The sequence below is a fragment of the Dreissena polymorpha genome, chromosome 8 (assembly GCF_020536995.1).
Source record: "Dreissena polymorpha isolate Duluth1 chromosome 8, UMN_Dpol_1.0, whole genome shotgun sequence".
NCBI classification, from domain to species: Eukaryota; Metazoa; Mollusca; class Bivalvia; order Myida; family Dreissenidae; genus Dreissena; species Dreissena polymorpha.
In genome coordinates, this window is record NC_068362.1 from 725,617 (window position 1) to 745,376 (window position 19,760).

At 36.2% G+C, this 19,760-nt stretch overlaps 2 protein-coding genes across 4 annotated transcripts in view; one reads left to right on the forward strand and one right to left on the reverse strand.

The window, feature by feature from the left end:
- Positions 1–19,760, reverse strand: part of LOC127842550 (zinc finger MYND domain-containing protein 19-like) — a 249,057-nt gene that overhangs the window by 26,793 nt on the left and 202,504 nt on the right. The window lies entirely within an intron of this gene.
- Positions 1–19,760, forward strand: part of LOC127842544 (serine/threonine-protein kinase N2-like) — a 73,770-nt gene that overhangs the window by 2,489 nt on the left and 51,521 nt on the right. For 2 of the 3 annotated variants that reach the window (XM_052372090.1, XM_052372089.1), the window contains exon 2: positions 11,915–12,173. In XM_052372090.1, coding sequence (XP_052228050.1) covers positions 11,915–12,173 — 259 coding nt within the window. Of the gene's footprint in view, positions 1–8,253; positions 8,537–11,914; positions 12,174–19,760 lie in introns of those variants that run through there. The other variant, XM_052372091.1, reaches the window with a different exon arrangement.

Sequence of the window (19,760 nt, forward strand, 5' to 3'; positions counted from 1 at the left end):
TGGCATGTAGGTACCTTGCATGGACCTCTACCTTTTGATGAGGTTTGAGGTCACTGGGGTCAAGGTCACCGAGGCTAATAATATACTTTTTCCATCACACTTTTGTTACCGTTTCTCATAGCACCTTCAATACTTTACCGATCTCTTTCATATTTGTCATGCACATACCTTGCATGGACCTCTACTTTTTGATGAGATTTGAGGTCACTGGGGTCAAGGTCACCGAGGCTAATAATATCCTTTTCCTGTCACACTTTTGTTACCGTGTATCATAGCACCTTCAATACTTTACCGATCTCTTTCATATTTGGCATGTAGATACCTTGCATGGACCTCTACCTTTTGATGAGGTTTGAGGTCACTGGGGTCAAGGTCAAGGTCAACGAGGCTAATAATATACTTTTTCCGTCACACTTTTGTTACCATTTCTCATAGCACCTTCAATACTTTACCGATCTCTTTCATATTTGGCAGGCATGTACGTACCTTGCATGGACCTCTACCTTTTGATAAGGTTTGAGGTCACTGGGGTCAAGGTCATCGAGGCTGATAATAGATTTTTTTAGGTGCTTATTAACATATATATTGACAAAGCGCATCATCGGGGAGCATCCATCAGTTTCATTGATATTCTTGTTTTTGACAGGAATTGGGAAATTTGTAGTTTTTGGGAAAGTGCCATTTTCTGGTACTTAATATATAGATGGAAGAGATCCATTTATTTCTGAGTTATGTGCCTTTCAAGTTAGCCATGGGCATGTTTGTGTTTGTTTATTAAACTGGTATTTCTATATGCATGACCTTTGTGCCAAATTGGGGAGACAGTTAAGCAGGGTTCAGACCTTTCAGTTGATGAAACAATTATCTTCATTTATCTACTGCATGTGCAACTGAAACCAGTAAACATGAGTGCTGTGGTGTAGTTGACCAGATGTGTGCTGTGAAAAAGTAGGCATTTTGTTCCCTAGACCAGTACTTACATAGACAGTCACTTACACATTCAGACTAGTTTTAGCACCACTTTTCGAAGATAATGAAAGGTATTCTACTCACCCTGGCGTTGGCTTTGGCCTCCTAATTACATGTATGTTGAAGTTTTTTGGTAAGTAAGTTTAAAAGAAATGGCTTGAGGGATGCTCTAAAATTTAAAACATATTCCCCATTACTAAATAACCCCATTTACCAACTTTTTATACGCCAGTTTTTAAAAACGGGACGTATTATAGTTTCACCCTGGGCAGGCGGTGGGCAGAGGGCGGCGTCCACAGCAGTGTCCGCGCTCTAATTCAAATAGTTTTCATCCCATCTTCACCAAACTTGGTCAGAAGTTGTGTCTAGACAATATCTAGGTCAAGTTCGAATATGGGTCATGCCGGGTCAAAAACTAGGTCACGGGGTCACTTAGTGCATTTCAAGGATTAAGCATGGTGTCCACTCTCTAATTGAGGTAGTTTTCACCAAAATTGGTCAGAAGTTGTATCTAGATGATATGTAGGTCAAGTTTAAATATGGGTCATGCCGGGTCAAAAACTAGGTCACAATGTTACGTAGTGCATTTCAAGCATTTAGCATGGTGTCCGCGCTCTAATTGAAGTAGTTTTCATCTGATTGATCTTCACTTAATTTGGTCAGAAAGTGTGTCTAGATGATATGTAGGTCAAGTTCGAATATGGGTCATGCCAGGTCAAAAACGAGGTCACGAGGTCATATAGTGCATTTCAAGCATTTAGCATGGCGTTTGCTTTCTAATTGAAGTAGTTTTCATCTGATCTTCACCAAATTTAGTCAGATGTTACATCTAAATGATATCTAGGTCAAGTTCAAATATGGGTCATGCTGGGTCAATAACTAGGTCTCGAGGTCACTTAGTGCATTTCAAGCATTGAGCATGGTGTCCAAAACCTTCGAACCGGCGTATCTTGTGACAGTTTGGCACTCTTGTTAAAAATAATTCAAGGGCATCTCCAGAGCTCCAGATAATTTTTTCAGCCGAGGGGTATTTCACTCATGAATTTTTTAATTGATGAGTAAAAATCAAAATCCGTTAATTTTAAGGAGTATTTATGTTCAAAGGACCTGAATTAATAATAAATTGTACATGTAGTGTTAACTTGCTATTACAAGCAGTTTTGTACACGATAAAGCAATAACTTTTGTTTTATTTAATATACTGTCAATAATAGGGCGTACAATTTTTTTCTGGTGTTACTAATGACGATGTCGACTTAATAGAGATCGACCATTTATAACTGGCTCGCCATTAATTTTGTTTTATTTACATGACAATAAAACACAAACACATGCAGGCGCTGCGGAACATATCACAAAAAAAAAGCGCTTTCGGGACAGGGACTGCCGGTCAGGGCGGCACAGATCGTGACGGTCATATGAAAAAAAGCAATCAGCAAGTTTTCGCATTGCATGATGATTCTAGTGGATTCATTGATTGCAAACCGGATTTTAATATATGTAACAGTTTAAACATGTGCTTAGGCACGTTATCTGAATGGTAAGCGGGTGGTATCCGTAAAACTTGTTTATTATATATGTGTATTTCGGCTGCCATTTAAACAGTGCTTGAAGGAAAAAGGTTTTTCCATAGTGCCACACAAGAGATGAACTGATAGCAAAACTTATATGCTTGAAGTTGGGCGATTCGTTTTTTTTTTCGAATGTGATGTCAAATGTTTTCACCATTAGCGTATATCGATTCTCAACAATGCAGCGGATAGTCCGTTGTGTCAACATCAGCCTTTACCGTGGGCTAAAATGAAATAATACCGTTCTGACTAAAGAGTAAATTAGGTCGGGAACCACATTCTGTACATAGATGTTGATGTCACTACGTTTTTACTGGTGTGGACACAATGACGGGAACCAGTCATGATTACATGAACTTATACAATCTCCACGCAGAGTTGTCGTTCCTTGCTCTCACATACAACTCTGCGTAAGGCTCAGCATGCCATTTTGTCTACCAAATAGGTAAAACCGAACAAACGCATTCAATGTATATTTGAGTGGATATTTAAGATCGCATGCATTAAATTAAGAAATATGACTTTTAAATTTACGATAAATCGTGCAAAAACTTGTGAGTTTTAATGCAACTCTTTGAAACTATTTTATTGCCCATTTACACAGATGGAATCATTCCACGCACTTCACAAATGTAAACAATTGTACAAATTTTTATTGAGTTACATTAGGCATTTCTTCGACGTATATATGTATGTTGGTTTATTAACATAAAAAAACATATCAATTTTATAATAATTAATTAAGACTGATATAAGATATCATGGTATGAGATGGTTTTCTATTTAGCAGTGAATGCAATGTAACCGTCGTGCAAGAGATTGTTTAGTATACTGTAACCTCAATGATGAACGCTTGGAATGATCATGACATGAATGAGACGTTTTCATATCAGTAGTCCGTTCTGAGCCCAACACAGAGGTGAATGTAATGTAACCGTCGTGCAAGAGATTGGAACTTGTATTCATGTATAAACGGCTAATACGCATTGAAATTGCACACGATGCGTAATCCGAATTTAGCCAGGAGTTTTTTTACTCAACAAAATTTTAAGCCATGCGTATTTTCTTTTTTTCATGCGTATTTTACGCAAATACGCATCTTATCTGGACCTCTGGGCATCTCATGACCTGTACCGCTGTACCCTTTAAAATTTAATAAATACGCTTTATAGAAAGGTTACAGCTCATCTGTCATCAAACTAAGATATTATCATCAAACTACGTATGCAGATAACGTGAAACAACCCCTTCCCCCTGGGATGGCACATAAGATGGGTGGGTCAAGTTCACCATAACAAAAATAACAAATTGAATTTAATCTGAATTTCTCAATAACAAATGGAGCTATTGCACTGAAACTAAATTCAATATAACCTGGTAATCAGACCTAGCTTTGGGTTTCATAGGAGGTGGGGGTCAGGGTCAAGGTTATGTAAATACTGAAAATTGTTTCTTCTCAATTAATCAAGAATACAATTCAGCTATTCTTATTAAATTAAATATGTAAATACCTGATATCCATCCCTTGCTAGTGTTGCATATGGCATGCATATATTCATGGTCAAGGTCACTGTTACTTAAAAAAATTGATTTGGCTTATAATCTTAAAAAAAAGAGCTATAGAATAATTTAGACTATGTTTGTAAATGTCTTAAGTCCAGATCTAGGATTTGATTTCATATGGTTTGTGTGGAGTCAAGGTCACTGATACTAGATAGAGCTGGAATATTCGCGCTGAATAATTTGAAAACAAATTTAGCAGCTTTATACATAGGGTCGTTGTACAGGTATCCAGGGACTGTGCCTGGGATGGGTCTGATGGAGGTCAAGACACTAAATACAGAAAAATGGTTTCCGTTTAAGATCTTGAGAAGGAATTTAGTTATTGTAATGAAAGCATGTATAGATAGTACAAAACTTCACTTTTGTTTGCATCAGAGGCACATCATGATTGGGTCAAATTCACTTTCATTAAATAAAGAACATAGTTTCCTCTCATGATCAAGGCTTAGTAATGTTTCTTAGCCACAGGGGTTTTTATCTGATTTTGGGGAAAGGGCCTGGCCTTTTTTGAGGGGAAAAAAATTGCGCGAAACGTCGAATTTAGGGGAAAAAAATTGTGCGAAAAGCTGGATTTTGTAAAATAATCAATTTAACATATTTTACTGTTTTTAAAACAAATTCAAGGCGACAGATAATTTAATTATGCAAGATTTTTCTAGTTTCTACAGTGGATCAGGTTAACTTATATATGTAAAGGTAAAAAAAAAAAAAAAAAAAAAAATTTTAATTTTTTTTTTTTTTTTGGGGGGGGGGGGAAATGAAATCTAGGGGAAAATTTACCAGCTGAGGGGAAAAAAAATCCGAGGGGAAAGGGCCGATTTTCGGCGGGTCCCAAAGAAGGAAAAAAAAACCCTGAGCCACTATCTCCTCCTACACTATGAGCACTAGAACCTTGAAACTTAAACACATGGTACATAAAGCTATGAGTATATGTGCAACAGTGCACCAGGGCTTGCACTAAGAAATAGATTTTGGAAGTCCTGACTTCCTGCCCTTTACTTATGGAAGTCCCACTCAGAAATGTTGGATGTCCAAACAACTTAAATGGTGATGTTAACGGAATGTCAACTGTGTAAATGATCACAAACTCTTCCCATCCATTTTGGGTCACTGAACACATCTGTGAAAGTATCTAGATATATCATACAACAAGGCAGAGACTACCCTAGGCCTTAAAAATAGGAAGAAGTTTGGAAAATCAGGGAGAAGTTTGTGCGAACAATATCGACTTAAAAAACAAAACATGTCAATTTCGCAACTTTTATTATTTCTATCATTATAGTTTTACTATGTTCATTTGTAAAAACAATAAATTCTCATTAAAATCTACTTCATCATAACACATTTAAGTCATTTAATACATTTAAGTAATTTAAGATATGTACCGGTAGCACCTTTTCATCACACAGGGCTTTCCTTAGACCTCCAATCTCAATAGTCAATGACTCTTGGGACCAAATTTTCAAGAGTCAAAATCAAATTTGTATGAGTCATAATAATAACGCAGGAGAGTCAATGATCTTTTGTACTTAAAGCGAATTACTGAGATATATATATATATATATAAAGCAACAAATTTACAAATATCTAAACATTTATTTCTTAATATATTCCAGTCAATAAAAGAGATAATGCAAACATACATTGTGACCAACATTGTGAAAAATACACTCGCACTTGTAGTGACATACATGTAATATATATCAGGGGTGTCAATTGTCCCAAATTCGAAATACGGATAATTAAGCAGAGATTCAGAGACCGTAGGAGAAAGGGAATAGAGGGCAGAGCCCCTCCAGCCCTTGCTTATTGTTATTCTTTATTTTCTTTCTATGTGCAATTTCTTGCGAGTACAATGCAAAATTTTATCAATCAGACCATCCGTAACACCGCATGTGTATTTGTCATTCTATAAAAAATGTTATAAAGACCGTTGGAAATAAATTAAAATCGACGAACCATACCGTATCCGAAAACGGGTAGAGATACGTCGTTTGCGAATGAAATAAAATATGTGTCTTGTTTGTCTGCAGAAAATGAAAGCCAGTAATAAGTAACCTAGCAAATACGCACTGCACTATTTGGAATTTTGATATGACCCCTGGGTCAAAAGCTGCGGCGTGGGGATAAGCGTCGGCTGCGGCCGCGCCATTTTTTTCAATAAAATTCGTTTGTTCTACACAAACAGTTTGGTTAAGAAAAAAGCCAGAGACTAGGACAAGAAAAAAAAAGACGGGTGAGCTGTCATTTGACATTTTTTGTTACTAAAACAGACTAAACATTTTTCCTTGATCACTGGTACATGTATGTCTGTTTGATATTTTTATTTTCTTGTATAGACTTTGTATTTTCTTGAAGTCTTTGTCTGATAGTTTTTGTATGTTTGAGTGTACTTATTATGTGTGAAATTAATCACCTTAAAATGGGAATGTGAGAGGTGAGCGTAAAACTGGCGTATCTGATTAACATGTCAGTTTCAAATACAACAATTTCACTCTCACTCTTCATTGTTTTGATATGGCACTTTTTAGCTTCATGGATTATCGCGGTTATAGGCTTGAGCTGTAGAATAGATACATGAATAAGAGCATGGCTGTGGGGAAACAGGGCTTAATGCATGTGCCTAAAGTGTTGTCCCAGGTAACAATAGCCTGTGCAGTACACACAGGTTTATCAGGGAAGACACTTTCCATCTTACATCTGAGTGTTTTTTTGCTAAGAAGAGACTTTATTGAAACAAAATATACCACACAAGCGGCAGGTGTTGTCCCTGATTAGCCTGTGCGACACATGCTTTAAGCACCATTTTCCCAGAGCATGGCTCAAATATCATAGATATTATAGGTAGAAGATTGTCACAGCTGTCTGTGTGTGTATATGCAAATAAATACAAGGATACAAAATCAGGGATTTTTCTCTTCTCATTATGAAGAGGCTTTAGTCTATTGATTTTGGGGAGAAATTATGGCTGAAATACCTGATTTCAGAAATGTCAAAGCTGGTGAACATTCTGATTTAAAGGAAAAATATATGATTTTAAAGAAACCTTTTTATTGGTATCTGCCTCCGTTATATACAGTCATGTAAGGTGAAAAACCCCTGAATCCATGAAATGGATGTATGTTTATATCTATAATTATTTGTTGACTGTCACAAAAAGACATGTACTTATTCTTTAGATGTTTTTTTTCTGCAATTTTATATACCTTTCTTTGTGTAAAGTCCTTATCTAACTGACTAATGATGTTTACCAATTTTGTCCAGCACATAGATAGATCAGTGTTAACTGTAATTTAGTGTTGACTCATTTATCATGGTTATTGGTTTTCAATGTTAGTGGGTGTTAACCTTAACCTTTTCATGTAGAAAGTTGTGTCCTAAGCTCATAAACTCAGACTGTACTTTCTGATGTCAGTGTTTGTAAAGTGGGTGAAAGTTGATGTGCAATCAATCAATTTTCTTGTATATGGAGTTTTGTTGTTTAACTGTCTATTCAAATAAGTTTATTTTGGACTTAAATTGTCATGATCAAGTGTATAAGTATTACTATTTATTTGACTAAAGTTACATGATGTGTTAAAAATAATAAAAATTATTGTCATACATTAAAAATAGTTGTTTGTACTGAGTATTTAGTTGTCACAATGTATGATTGATCTTGGTTTATTTGGAAACGAAGTTACGGTTATATCAAATGAAGTGCGTTTTTATTCTGCATTTTGTGATTAACTATTGGATGGTGTACTTTTAAAGTTAACAATTAGCACTGCATTCATATTAAATACTTTTTTGACCTTTTAATTAATGTTATGAAAAAGTTTTATAATGCAAATTTGGTTAATTCATTATTGTCAAATATGTCCCAATTGATGCAAACAGGTACCATGTGCCATTAAATTTGTATTACACATGGCACCTTTTTGCACTTATGGGACAATATAAGGTCTGTGTCAAAAAACTACACAACATTAGGGTGATGGATTGAAATTGATGATGAATTAAATTTTCACATATCATTATTATTTGATGACATTGTTTTTGATGTAACTATGATTTTGCTAGTCTAAAACAGTGTATTCTGGGCAGGAAGAAACAGTGTATTATTGTTGTGAACATTGATTGATTAGCTGGCTGCCAATCGCCATGCATTGTTTTGACACAGCCATGTAAATCACGTAGATGCCATCACTAACATGTTGAATTTGCTCCAGTTTGTGCCTGTTTTCTACTGTTCGTTAGTTTTGTTGCACTTGTAATGCTTGACATTGTGAAAGAGTGATTCCATACCGGTATTGAATCACATACCCTGTTGTAATCATTAATTGTGAAGACACTGGCAGACACAAACACAAGCAGTTGGCTGGAATCTTGTGTAGTTTTTAGTTCCCGTTTGCTTGTTTTTTGTGATAATGAAGGATTATTTACTTCCGCAGGTAATTCATGATATTTGTCTTTAAATGACTTCTCATGCATGTAGTATTGGACCTTTATAAATGATGTTTTTATGCTCCCGAAATAAAATTTCGGCGGAGCATATAGTTGCCAGTTTGTTCTTTCTTCCTTACTTCCGTCACACTTTTGTTACCGTTTATCATAGCGCCTTCAATCAGGCTTTTTCCACCCTATGCCACGGGTCCGAAATTCGGCCCCATTCCCAATGCAAATCTGGTGTTTTTTTCCCAATTGAAAAAAAAATTCCCAATTCCAAAAAAAAAAAAAATATATTTTTTTATTATTTTCCAAAACTTAGTAGTAACGTTAAGAATACAATTTCAGAGTTAAGAATTATTTTTGAAAATCTGGTAATAACGTTAAGAATTTCACAAAACCTTATCTGGAGCTCTGATGGACCTCTACCTTTTGATGAGGTTTGAGGTCACTGGGTTCAAGGTCAAGGTCACCGAGGCTAATAATAGATTTTCCGTCATGCTTTTGTTACAGTTTCTCATCGCACCTTCATTACTTTACTGATCTCTTTCATATTTGGCATGTAGGTTCCTAGCATGGACCTCTACCTTTTGATGAGGTTTGAGGTCACTGGGTTCAAGGTCAAGGTCACCGAGGCTAATAATAGATTTTCCGTCACGCTTTTGTTACAGTTCCTCATAGCACCTTCATTACCTTACCGATCTCTTTCATATTTGGCATGTAGGTACCTTGCATGGACCTCTACCTTTTGATGAGGTTTGAGGTAACTGGGTTCAAGGTCAAGGTAACCGAGGCTAATAATAGATTTTCCGTCATGCTTTTGTTACAGTTTCTCATAGGGCCTTCAATACTTTACCGATCTCTTTCAAATTTGGCATGTAGGCACCTTGCATGGACCTCTACCTTTTGAAGAGGTTTGAGGTCACTGGGTTCAAGGTCAAGGTCACCGAGGCTAATAATAGATTTCCGTTACACTTTTGTTACAGTTTCTCATAGCACCTTCAATACTTTACAGATCTTTATCATATTTGGCATGTAGGTACCTTGCATGGACCTCTACCTTTTGATGATGTTTGAGGTCACTGGGGTCAAGGTCACCAAGGCTAATAATAGATTTTTTGGTCACACTTTTGTTACAGTTTCTCATAGCACCTTCAAAACTTAACCGATCTCTTTCATATTTGGCATGTAGGTACCTTGCATTGACCTCTACCTTTTGATGAGGTTTGAGGTCACTGGGGTCAAGGTCACCAAGGCTAATAATAGATTTTTCCGTCACACTTTTGTTACAGTTTCTCATAGCACCTTCAATACTTTACCGATCTCTTTCATATTTTGCATGTAGGTACCTTGCATGGACCTCTACCTTTTGATGAGGTTTGAGGTCACTGGGGTCAAGGTCAAGGTCACTGAGGCTAATAATAGATTTTTCCGTCATGCTTTTGTTACAGTTTCTCATAGCACCTTCAATACTTTACCGATCTCTTTCATATTTGGCATGTAGGTGCCTTGCATGGACCTCTACTTTTTGATGAGGTCACTGGGGTCAAGGTCAAGGTCACTGAGGCTAATAATAGATTTTCTGCCATGCTTCTGTTACTTTACCGATCTCTTACATATTTGCCATGTAGGTACCTTCCATGGACCTCTACCTTTTGATGAGGTTTGTGGTCACTGGGCTCAAGGTCACAGAGGCTATTAATATATTTTCCGTCATGCTTTTGTAACAGTTTCTCATAGCACCTTCAATACTTTACCGATCTCTTTCATATTTGGCATGTAGGTACCTTGCATGGACCTCTACCTTTTGATGAGGTTTTAGGTCACTGGGGTCAAGGTCACCAAGGCTAATAATAGATTTTTTTAGTTGGTTATTAACACAGATTGAGAAAGGGCATCATCGGGGAGCATCCATCAGTTTCACTGATATTCTTGTTTTACAATGTTGTTAAAATGCTTTTTTGAAGGATTTTCTAGAAAAAATATTAATACACGTTCAAAATGTACATGTTTTATGCCCCCAAAGTGGCATATAGTTTTATAACTGTCAGTCTGTCTGTCCGTCCGTCAGTCTGTCTGTCCGTCCGAAAACTTTTAACATTGCCCATAACTTTTGCAATATTGAAATAGCAACTTGATATTCGGCATGCATGTGTATCTCATGGAGCTGCACTTTTTAAGTGGTGAAAGGTCAAGGTCATCCTTCAAGGTCAAAGGTCAAATATATGGCTTCAAAGTGGCGCAGTAGGGGGCATTGTGTTTTCTGCAGATGTCTAAATATCTGTGTTATGAACAAGTTTTTGTCATTTAACAAATTAACAATCTTGCATGATGTTTTCTCCAAAAATGTCTACCTTTAACTGTATGTGTTTATGGATTATTTTGGACAAATTTAGTTTCTTTCTATTCTTCCTGTTGATAAATAGATATGTCTTCATGTACCGGTGGTAAAAAATCGAACAATTCTTTGTTAAATTCATCTACTCTAACAATTATATTTTCAAATTAGGGAATGTTCATTTCATGAGGGATATTGAATTATTCTATGTACATGTATAAAGCATCTTATTCTTATAGATATTCAGTGATTTTTTTACCTGCGAGTCCTGCGTCCTGGACTCACAAAAACCTCTGGGGATGCAAAGTTTCGAATTATGTGAGTCCCAAAAAATGCATTGAAATTTATCAAAAAATAATATCGTTTAATATTTGGACTCATTCTTTAAATACGGGGACTCATAGATTTGCAAGTTATCGAGTCCCAGGACTCAGATGAGAAAATTTGTAAAAATATCACTGGATATTACTTGTAACATTAGTTTTTTTCCAGTTTTATTTCCGGTACATGCATTTTACAATGGCATTAACATGACTTCTTTTGCATGTCTCATGTTTCATTGCATGTTGAAAAGGTTGAAGACATATTTGATACTTGCACAACAAATTCATTTGCAAATTATGCTCATTAATGCATTAATTAGTTTATGATTAATAATACATAATACTTCAATTTATTGTAAATAGGTTTAATAATATTCAAAGATTGTCAATATTATATTTACTTAGGTTCAAGCCATAGAGGTGCATAGGGAAACTAACTAAATGTTGCATTTTATTTAAAAAAAAAAGTTTTCTAGAAACCTTCAATTGGGAATTTTTTGACAGCAATTGGGAATTGTGTAGTTTTTTCCTTATTGGGAAAGTGCTGTTTTCCGGTACTTTATAAAGAAGGAAAAAAATCGCTGATTAATCAGCGGGAATATTGTTTCAAAAGCTATTTACCAGGACTGACATGCAAAATCTGGACCTAAATCTCCTTGTCCCTGTGCAAACAGGCAGCCACAAATGTCTAACCCTGCAGTAAACAACACTGCATATTTTAGGGAGGTGCCATGCCTAACGCGTTGCACAGCAAAGAAGATTTCGAAGAGGCCAAAGAGGCGGTGAAGAAAGAGATAAGGAAAGAAATGAAGATAAAAGAGGGCGCTGAGAAGCTACGAGAGGCCACTTCGGACAAGAAGAGCCTCGCAGATGTTAACACGATCGTTAAAAAGGCGAATAATCGTTTACAGCAGTTACAGCAAGAACTGAATGAGATTAACCTTTATCTGCTAGTGTCTGGGAGCTCTAACAAAATAGAAGGTGAGTGAAATTGAATAACAGCTATTCTATTTCCTTAACCCTTTGCATGCTGGGAAATTTGTCGTCTGCTAAAATGTCGTCTGCTGAATTTTTAAAATTAGCATTTTCTTAAATTATTTCCAAAGAATACTATCAAAATAGCAAACAGTTTGGATACTGATGAGACGCCACATTCTGTGGCGTCTCATCTGGATCCAAACTGTTTGCAAAGGCCTTCATAATTCGGTTCCAGCACTGGAAGAGTTCATGTTTGGGCTCCTGTTTATATGGGCACACAAACAAACATTGCAGTTCAGTGGATGACTCTAGATTTGAATGCAAAACAAATAAAGCATGTTTTTTTGTCTAGAATCTCTTAACCTTTGAATCGTTGTTAATGCAAAAATACAAAGCCGTTTTGTAAAACGCAAAAATTATTGAGACATTTCACAAAACCCACTTTTTCTTCAGTATAGCCCCTATATCAAGTGCACATCACTTCAACTTTGGTTTTATTCATAGGAATGTCCACCGCATTTCTTAAATGTAAATAAATAAAAAGGCGACATTTAGTCCACTTGATTTGTTTGTTTAAACTAGATGAACTGAGGTGAGTGGCCAATATGGCATAGCATGGTCAGACATCATGTTGGATTAGGCTTTATTTGAATTATTGAGTAGAACCTTGCCATTTAAAGGGGATTTGTTTGCTTGAACCCTGTGAACTGTGCTGCTGTGTCAGACAGTATGACTTTTTTTATAAACTTCATCTGAGCATTGTTCTGGTAAAATGGGGTTTATTGCATGTGTGAAATGTGTCATCCTAAATTAGCCTGTGCAGTCTGTCTAGGAAAAAGTCCATTACAAACAGAAAAGGTCGTCCCTGATTAGCCTGTGTTTATTAGGGACGACACTTTACCCACATGCATTAATGTATGACCCGCTATACCAGTGCACGGCTAATCTGAATTATTTAGGCTGATCTAGTTGTTGTGCGGGCTGTTTATGGTTAGGGGTTGTTTATGGTTACGGGGTTTCTTCTTTCTCCTAAGGGGATTTGGGTAGCTCCACACACAGCGCACTGTGTTGGAAATGGTCTGTGATGACTGTTTAATGAGGTAATTTATGTAAATACTCTGCACCAAATGCTTTGTTGTCCTTTTGTCACTCAAGTTGCGCCTCTGACTGAAATAAGCATACATGATAATTATTATGTTTACATCAATGAGGACCATTGTGATGATGAAAACTTATGATGATTGTTGGTGTAGGGTTGGTGATAATTCAAGATAATTGTAACTCTCAGTAGGTGGTAATGAAGTCAACTCCGTTTTTTCAAGGTTTCTATTTTATTGCATTGTAACCAATTTATTGCTTTTCAATGCTCCCTCTCAGATTTTCATGTAAACAAAAGCAAAATTTATGGCTCTCAGGTTAAACTGATAAACATGTTCTTGATGCAATCTTGAAACCTCAACTGATCATTTGATAAGGCCTAGCTTATGCGGCAATTTGGTTTCTGCAAGCAAATTTGTTGATAAATTAATATTAAAGTATCTTGGTTTATCACATCATACAATATAATAGGTCGCACACTTTGATTTTCAACTAGAAATGGCACGGCAGAGGCGGACGCGCATCCCCACACCGCATGTTTGACCCAGGGGCACCCCAATGCAGGGTTGGTAGTGGGGCCATGCATAGTTTAGATTGACAGTATTGTCATAATATATGTTCAGTATCAATTTGAAGTAAATCGGTGTAGAAATAAAGAAGTTAATGTAAAATAACCTAAAAAAATGAGTGAAAATGAAATAGTATTATGCCTAGCACTTGTGTCTTCTGTGTCGTAACATTATGTCTCACATTTCGGTGCATCTGATAGTATTGGTTTGATCGTTTCTTGTCACGAACATGTGTGGTGGGGAAATCTATTCCACTGGGATAATGTGTAGGTTAAAGGCATAATTATGTCATTACATAATTACATCTTGCTATGTGCAAGTGATTCACCTGTTCACCTTTGCTCCTTTCTCTTTGCAAATACCAATTGAAATTGAGGTATGGCTCGCTAATTTGTCTGTCAAAATTGTACAACAGTTTCTTGTATATAACTTAGTTATGTATGAAATTTGTGTAACCAGTGTAGTGTGCTGATCAGTTAATTGAAAGGACCTTCGACAGTCACAGGGCTCAACATTAACCTAAAAACCAACTTGCCCTTCCGGGAAAGTACTTAGAAAATCTACTTGCCCTGAACGTAAAGCCGCTTGCCAAACATGAAATATCACATTAACTGTAAACCTCTTTTTTTTTTAAATAAAGATCAAAATGATACACCACAAAACCTTTTTTTTTGGCACATTTAACAAGACGATTACAGCAATTTAAGTCTAATTTAAGTCTAAATTAAATGCTCTTTGATCTTTTTTGCACTTGCCTGGGCGGACAACTAGATTGTAAAATAACTTGCCCGGACCCAACTTTTACTTGCCAGGGGCAATAGGACAACCATTAATGTTGAGCCCTGCAGTCATTGACTTAACCCTTTTCCACTTAGATAACGTACACCACTTAGATACCGTACACCACTTAGATACCGTACACCACTTAGATACCATACGTATTTTGAAGCATTTGCATTCTCTTAGAAAGTTATATTTAATTAATGACCTTTCTTACTGGATTAAGTTTTAAAGGCTTCATTTCCAATGTTTTGATACTGGTGAACAGCAAACAGCATACAACCTGAACAGACTGTTCTGGTTGTATGTTGTTTGCACAAAGCTATTTTCACTTTGCTTCTGTGTGGGAAAGGGCTAACTAAAAAAACTTAAACTGTTTATTGAAAGATATTTAAAAAAAATTGTTATAACAGTCCTGTACATAAAGAAAATAAAGAAAATTTTAAGAAATGGATGTTTAAAATGGTTAACGGTAAAAAAATGCACACTGTATTTCAACAGACAGATTTGTAGTTATTAGGTGGATGGATGTTATCCACAAAAATGTCTTCAGAAAAAAAGTGTCAATTAAATGCCTGTCATTTGCATCATTTCACAGTTTGTGTGTCCTGGGCTGTTATCAGTGATTTTGTATCTGTTTTGACCCAATCCGATGGTAAAAACTATGATAAATATATGAATCATTGTCAAAACGGAAGTTTTTGAATACGATATTACGGGTAAGTTGAGTCTGGGTGCATTGTCAAGCACCTATCAGTGTCAGTAGTTTTGTATTGTGTGCCAAACAATGGGCAGTTATGTCTTTTTCATAGAGTTCAGTTCTTTGTGTTAAAAGTTAACCCATTTATGCCTAGAGCCTAGAAAAAAGGCCTTGGCAAACAGCGTAGACCCAGATGAGACGCCACATGATGCAGCGTCTCATCTGGGTCTGCGCTGTTTGCTTAAAGGGATTTCTGTAAGAAATATTCTTAATATAGAAATAAACATCCCTAATTTTGGAAATAAATTGATCCAATTTAGAAGGATGGGAGAGTCCACTAGGCATAAATGGGTTAAACAAATAGATCAGCTTGTATCTAACTGATGGTCAGTGATTCATCTCAATCGATTTGTGTCTTAATTATAAATAATTGTATACACTGGTATAACAGACCTATTTGAAAGTAAAATAGTCCACCCACAATCAAGATGCATTGTTAACACAGGGGTGTGATTTCTCCTCCTTTCAGCTGATTTCCTCACTTTCAATGTCAAACTAATTTTGCAAGTAGTTATTAACTTTACTGGATCTTTATATTAATGAAGAGTTTAATAGAACCCTGTAGGGGGTGGGGGTAGGGCATTTTCCTAACTTGAGATGGTTCTTCAATTAAATCCCTGTTGAACAAGTTCTCATCAATAGTGATTGACATTGATTATAAAAATGTATCATCTTTGAAGTATTTACTTGCCCTAAGCCTAGTTTTTCATTGCCGGACTTTGATACCTCAACAAATTATGAGAATGAAATAAGCATGCCTCTTTCATATGTTCTTGAAAGATTTGTTTAGATTATGGGTGTGGTAGGTGGTTTCCCTTTCTTATTGTCACAATTGACACAATGCTGAAGTGTATTGATGACTTTCCAGTTTTAATACATTTGTGTACTCCTACTGGTATATAAGTGAGAGTAATTTTAACTTGTTTGGTTGGATATCATAAGTAATGCCTAATATATGTATATAAATTCATAATAATATGCTCTGAAAAATGTAATATAGGTCATTGGCATTTAGGCAAATAACAAGAAGGCATGTATCTAAACATTGCCCTAAATAACTTGATCCATTTAACTTGTTCCCTCTCAGGACATGTGTTTCATTTTCAATGAAAAATTTTTAAAGTCAGAAGGTTATAATGGTTGTATAATATGTGTTGAGAATGCATCCTTCATTTGTAGGCTACAAGGACCTTGAGATAACTACTGATACAGGGTTGATGTCTAATTGACATCAATAACAAAATAATCATCTATTAATTATGGCCTTTTAAAAAACAACTGAGACACGCTCTGGGAAAATGGGGCTTAATGCATGTGTGTAAAGTCTTGTCCCAGATTAGCATGTGCAGAAGGCTAATCAGGGACAACGCTTTCTGCCTTCACTGTACTTTTTTTAAAAACTTACTTTAAACAAAAAATTCCATTAAAGTGCAATGTATCGTCCCTGATTAGCCTGTGTGGACTGCACAGGCTAATCTAGCTGGTTTGACACTTAACGCACAAGCTTTAAGCCTGGTTTTCCCAGAGAGAGGCTTAACTGCAGTTGGTCTATTAAGTGACCTGATACAGGCCTTGTTAAGACTCCATCACATCTGGGGTGTCAATGATATTTTCTTTTGGTGGGGATGCCTATTAAGAGGGTATCAATTTCAACCTTTTCGGGAGGAACCATTCTTAAGCACGCTCCACAATAATAATGATAAATAATACTGATAAAATTGTAAGCTGTAAGAGACATTTGAGAGTATTATGTAATCAGGTTTTATTCTGTCCTATATGCACATAATTTAAGTACTTTTGTAATGTATTGACATGGGTGTGATTTTCCTCCTTCATCTGATTTCGTCATTTTAAATATTTATATAATTTACAAATTATAAATTATTAACTCTGCTGTACCAATAAAGGTGGCTTTTATGCCCCTGGTAGGGTGGCATATAGCAGTTGAACTGTCCGTCAGTCTGTCCGTCGTCCGAAAACTTTAACTTTGGCCATAACTTTTGCAATATTGAAGATAGCAACTTGCTATTTGGCATGCATGTGTGTGTATCTCATGTAGCTGAACATTTTGAGTGGTGAAAGGTCAAGGTCTTCCTTCAAGGTCAAAAGTAAAAAAATACAATCCAAGGGAAGTTATAAGCTTTAAAAGGGAGATAATTTCTAAACCTGCCAAATGATATATTGAAATTTTATTTCAAAGCGGCGCAATAGGGGGCATTGTGTTTCTGACAAACACATCTCTTGTTAAATCATATCAGTGCTGTGAATTGATATACTGAGAATAATGGTAAGAATAAAAATAGAATTTCGCAAAATTAAGATTCAACTCCTGGACTCCCCCCCCCCCCCCCCCCCCCCCCCCCCCCCTCTTCCCCCCTTCCTCACACACTCCAAATACCATTACCAGGTATTGTCAGGTATTGTGGCCTACTGCATTTAATAAATCATATAGCCCAATTGGTGCAAAAAGTACGATATGGTTATGAAATTCAATAGCACATGGTGCCTTTTTGCACCAATGGGATGATTTTTTTTATGAACAGTGGTAATAACCTTTACATGATTGCTCTGAAGTAATAAAAACCTGAGGCTGGGCTGTGTGTTTTCTAAAGATTAAAAACCAATTAAAAACAGCAACCACAACATGATTATGATGGATTTTACTTCCTTTGCATTGCCCTCCCACCTCAATCTCCATGCAACAATTATTTGATGTATAATAAATTTAATTTTATGTCTTGATGCAAAACTGTTTTAGCCCTTTATATTTGCCAACCAAGTTAGGCTTGTTTTGCACCGGCAGCATCTTTTCTGTTGTTTTGATCATTGAATTAATTTTCATTATTCACCTTACCATCAGTCTGCAGACAGCCAAATGTAAATGAGCCCTGCTCTGTGCAAAGGGCGTTTAATGCATGAGCGTAAAGTGTCGTCCCAGATTAGCCTGTGCAGTCACAGGCTGATCAGGGACGACACTTTCTGCTTGTATGATATTTTCTGTTGAAAGAAAGAATAGTCTTTGCAAAAATCCAGTTTAGGCAGAAAGTGTCATCTCTTGATTAGCCTGTGTGGACTGCGCAGGCTTATCTGGGAGATTTAAATACGCACATGCATTAAACCCCTTTTTACAGAGCACGGCCCAAATGTGTTTTATTTTAATTCTGTAAAGAAGATGATAGATTAATGTTTTCTTTATTGTGGCCTTCCACAATAATTTTGAAAGAACTTGCCCACAAGGGCCATTAGCCATTCAATTTTAATGAAACCAAATCCACTTGAACTGGCCAAAAGTCAAAGAAGTGCCCCCTTGACAATTAAATGAATTAATGATGCTGTTAATGTTTCTTAGTCATATGGACACCTTTTTTGGGGACAATTATAATATGTTTAGAGATAAAAGTCTGGATAATATTGCATTTTATCAGGGCTCGAATTTAACTTGTTTTTCTACTTGCAAAACATGGCGAGCAGCTTTAATACTAACTCGCAAAATCAAAAACATTCTCACAAATATTTGTTATTTATTAAGTTCTTTTTCCCACTTTTTTAATGTTTTCGTAGAAGGATTTAATATCTGTTTTTTTTAACTCAACGGTTAACTTTGCTTTATCTTCCGTATCGTTATTTCCGTCTGTGGGCAAAAAAAAACTAGTTATTTTTCGCTTCGACGCCATGGCTGTTCAAGTTCAATAAACACGTGTGAATAATCGAATGTTTCACGTTCTATGTACCAATACCATCCGCGTATCTGTACTATAAGTATACTAGTCTACATACAAGGTGCGCGCTTAAGCTTAAGGATATTCGGACGTTCTATAAATTGACCTACGGTTTAGCGTTCACGACGTCGAGCACATTAAGCAATATTACTCTTTTTTCACTATTTCTTTACTCGCAAAAAAATACTAGTGGCTTAAAACTTAACTCGCAATCGGTATTGTTCACTCGCATTTTGCGAGTGTGCGAGTGTTAATTTCGAGCCCTGTTTTTTTTTTGAGACAGACCAGTCAAAATTTTAAGTTACTTTGAATTAGATTTGTACTCTGATATGTTATTAATGAGGATATGTTAGCCAACTATTGAGAATATCGATGTTATTCCATTACCCTTTTTTTCAGAGGCACTTTTTGGGAAAACAAAGAAGACATTAAATGATGAAAACGTCTTACATTTCAACCAAATATTGCATAACACCTAATCGTCAAGTATATACAGTACAGGCAACGTGTACTTTGACAAACACCACTCGTTGCAGTGTTCATTTTATGGTGTTCGCTTGCCAAACGACCCCCGAGATGGGTGTTCAGATAAAATATTTGCGGGGGCCGTTTTCCATAAGGTGGACACCGCGAATCACCGGGGACCCATAATATCTACTGCAGT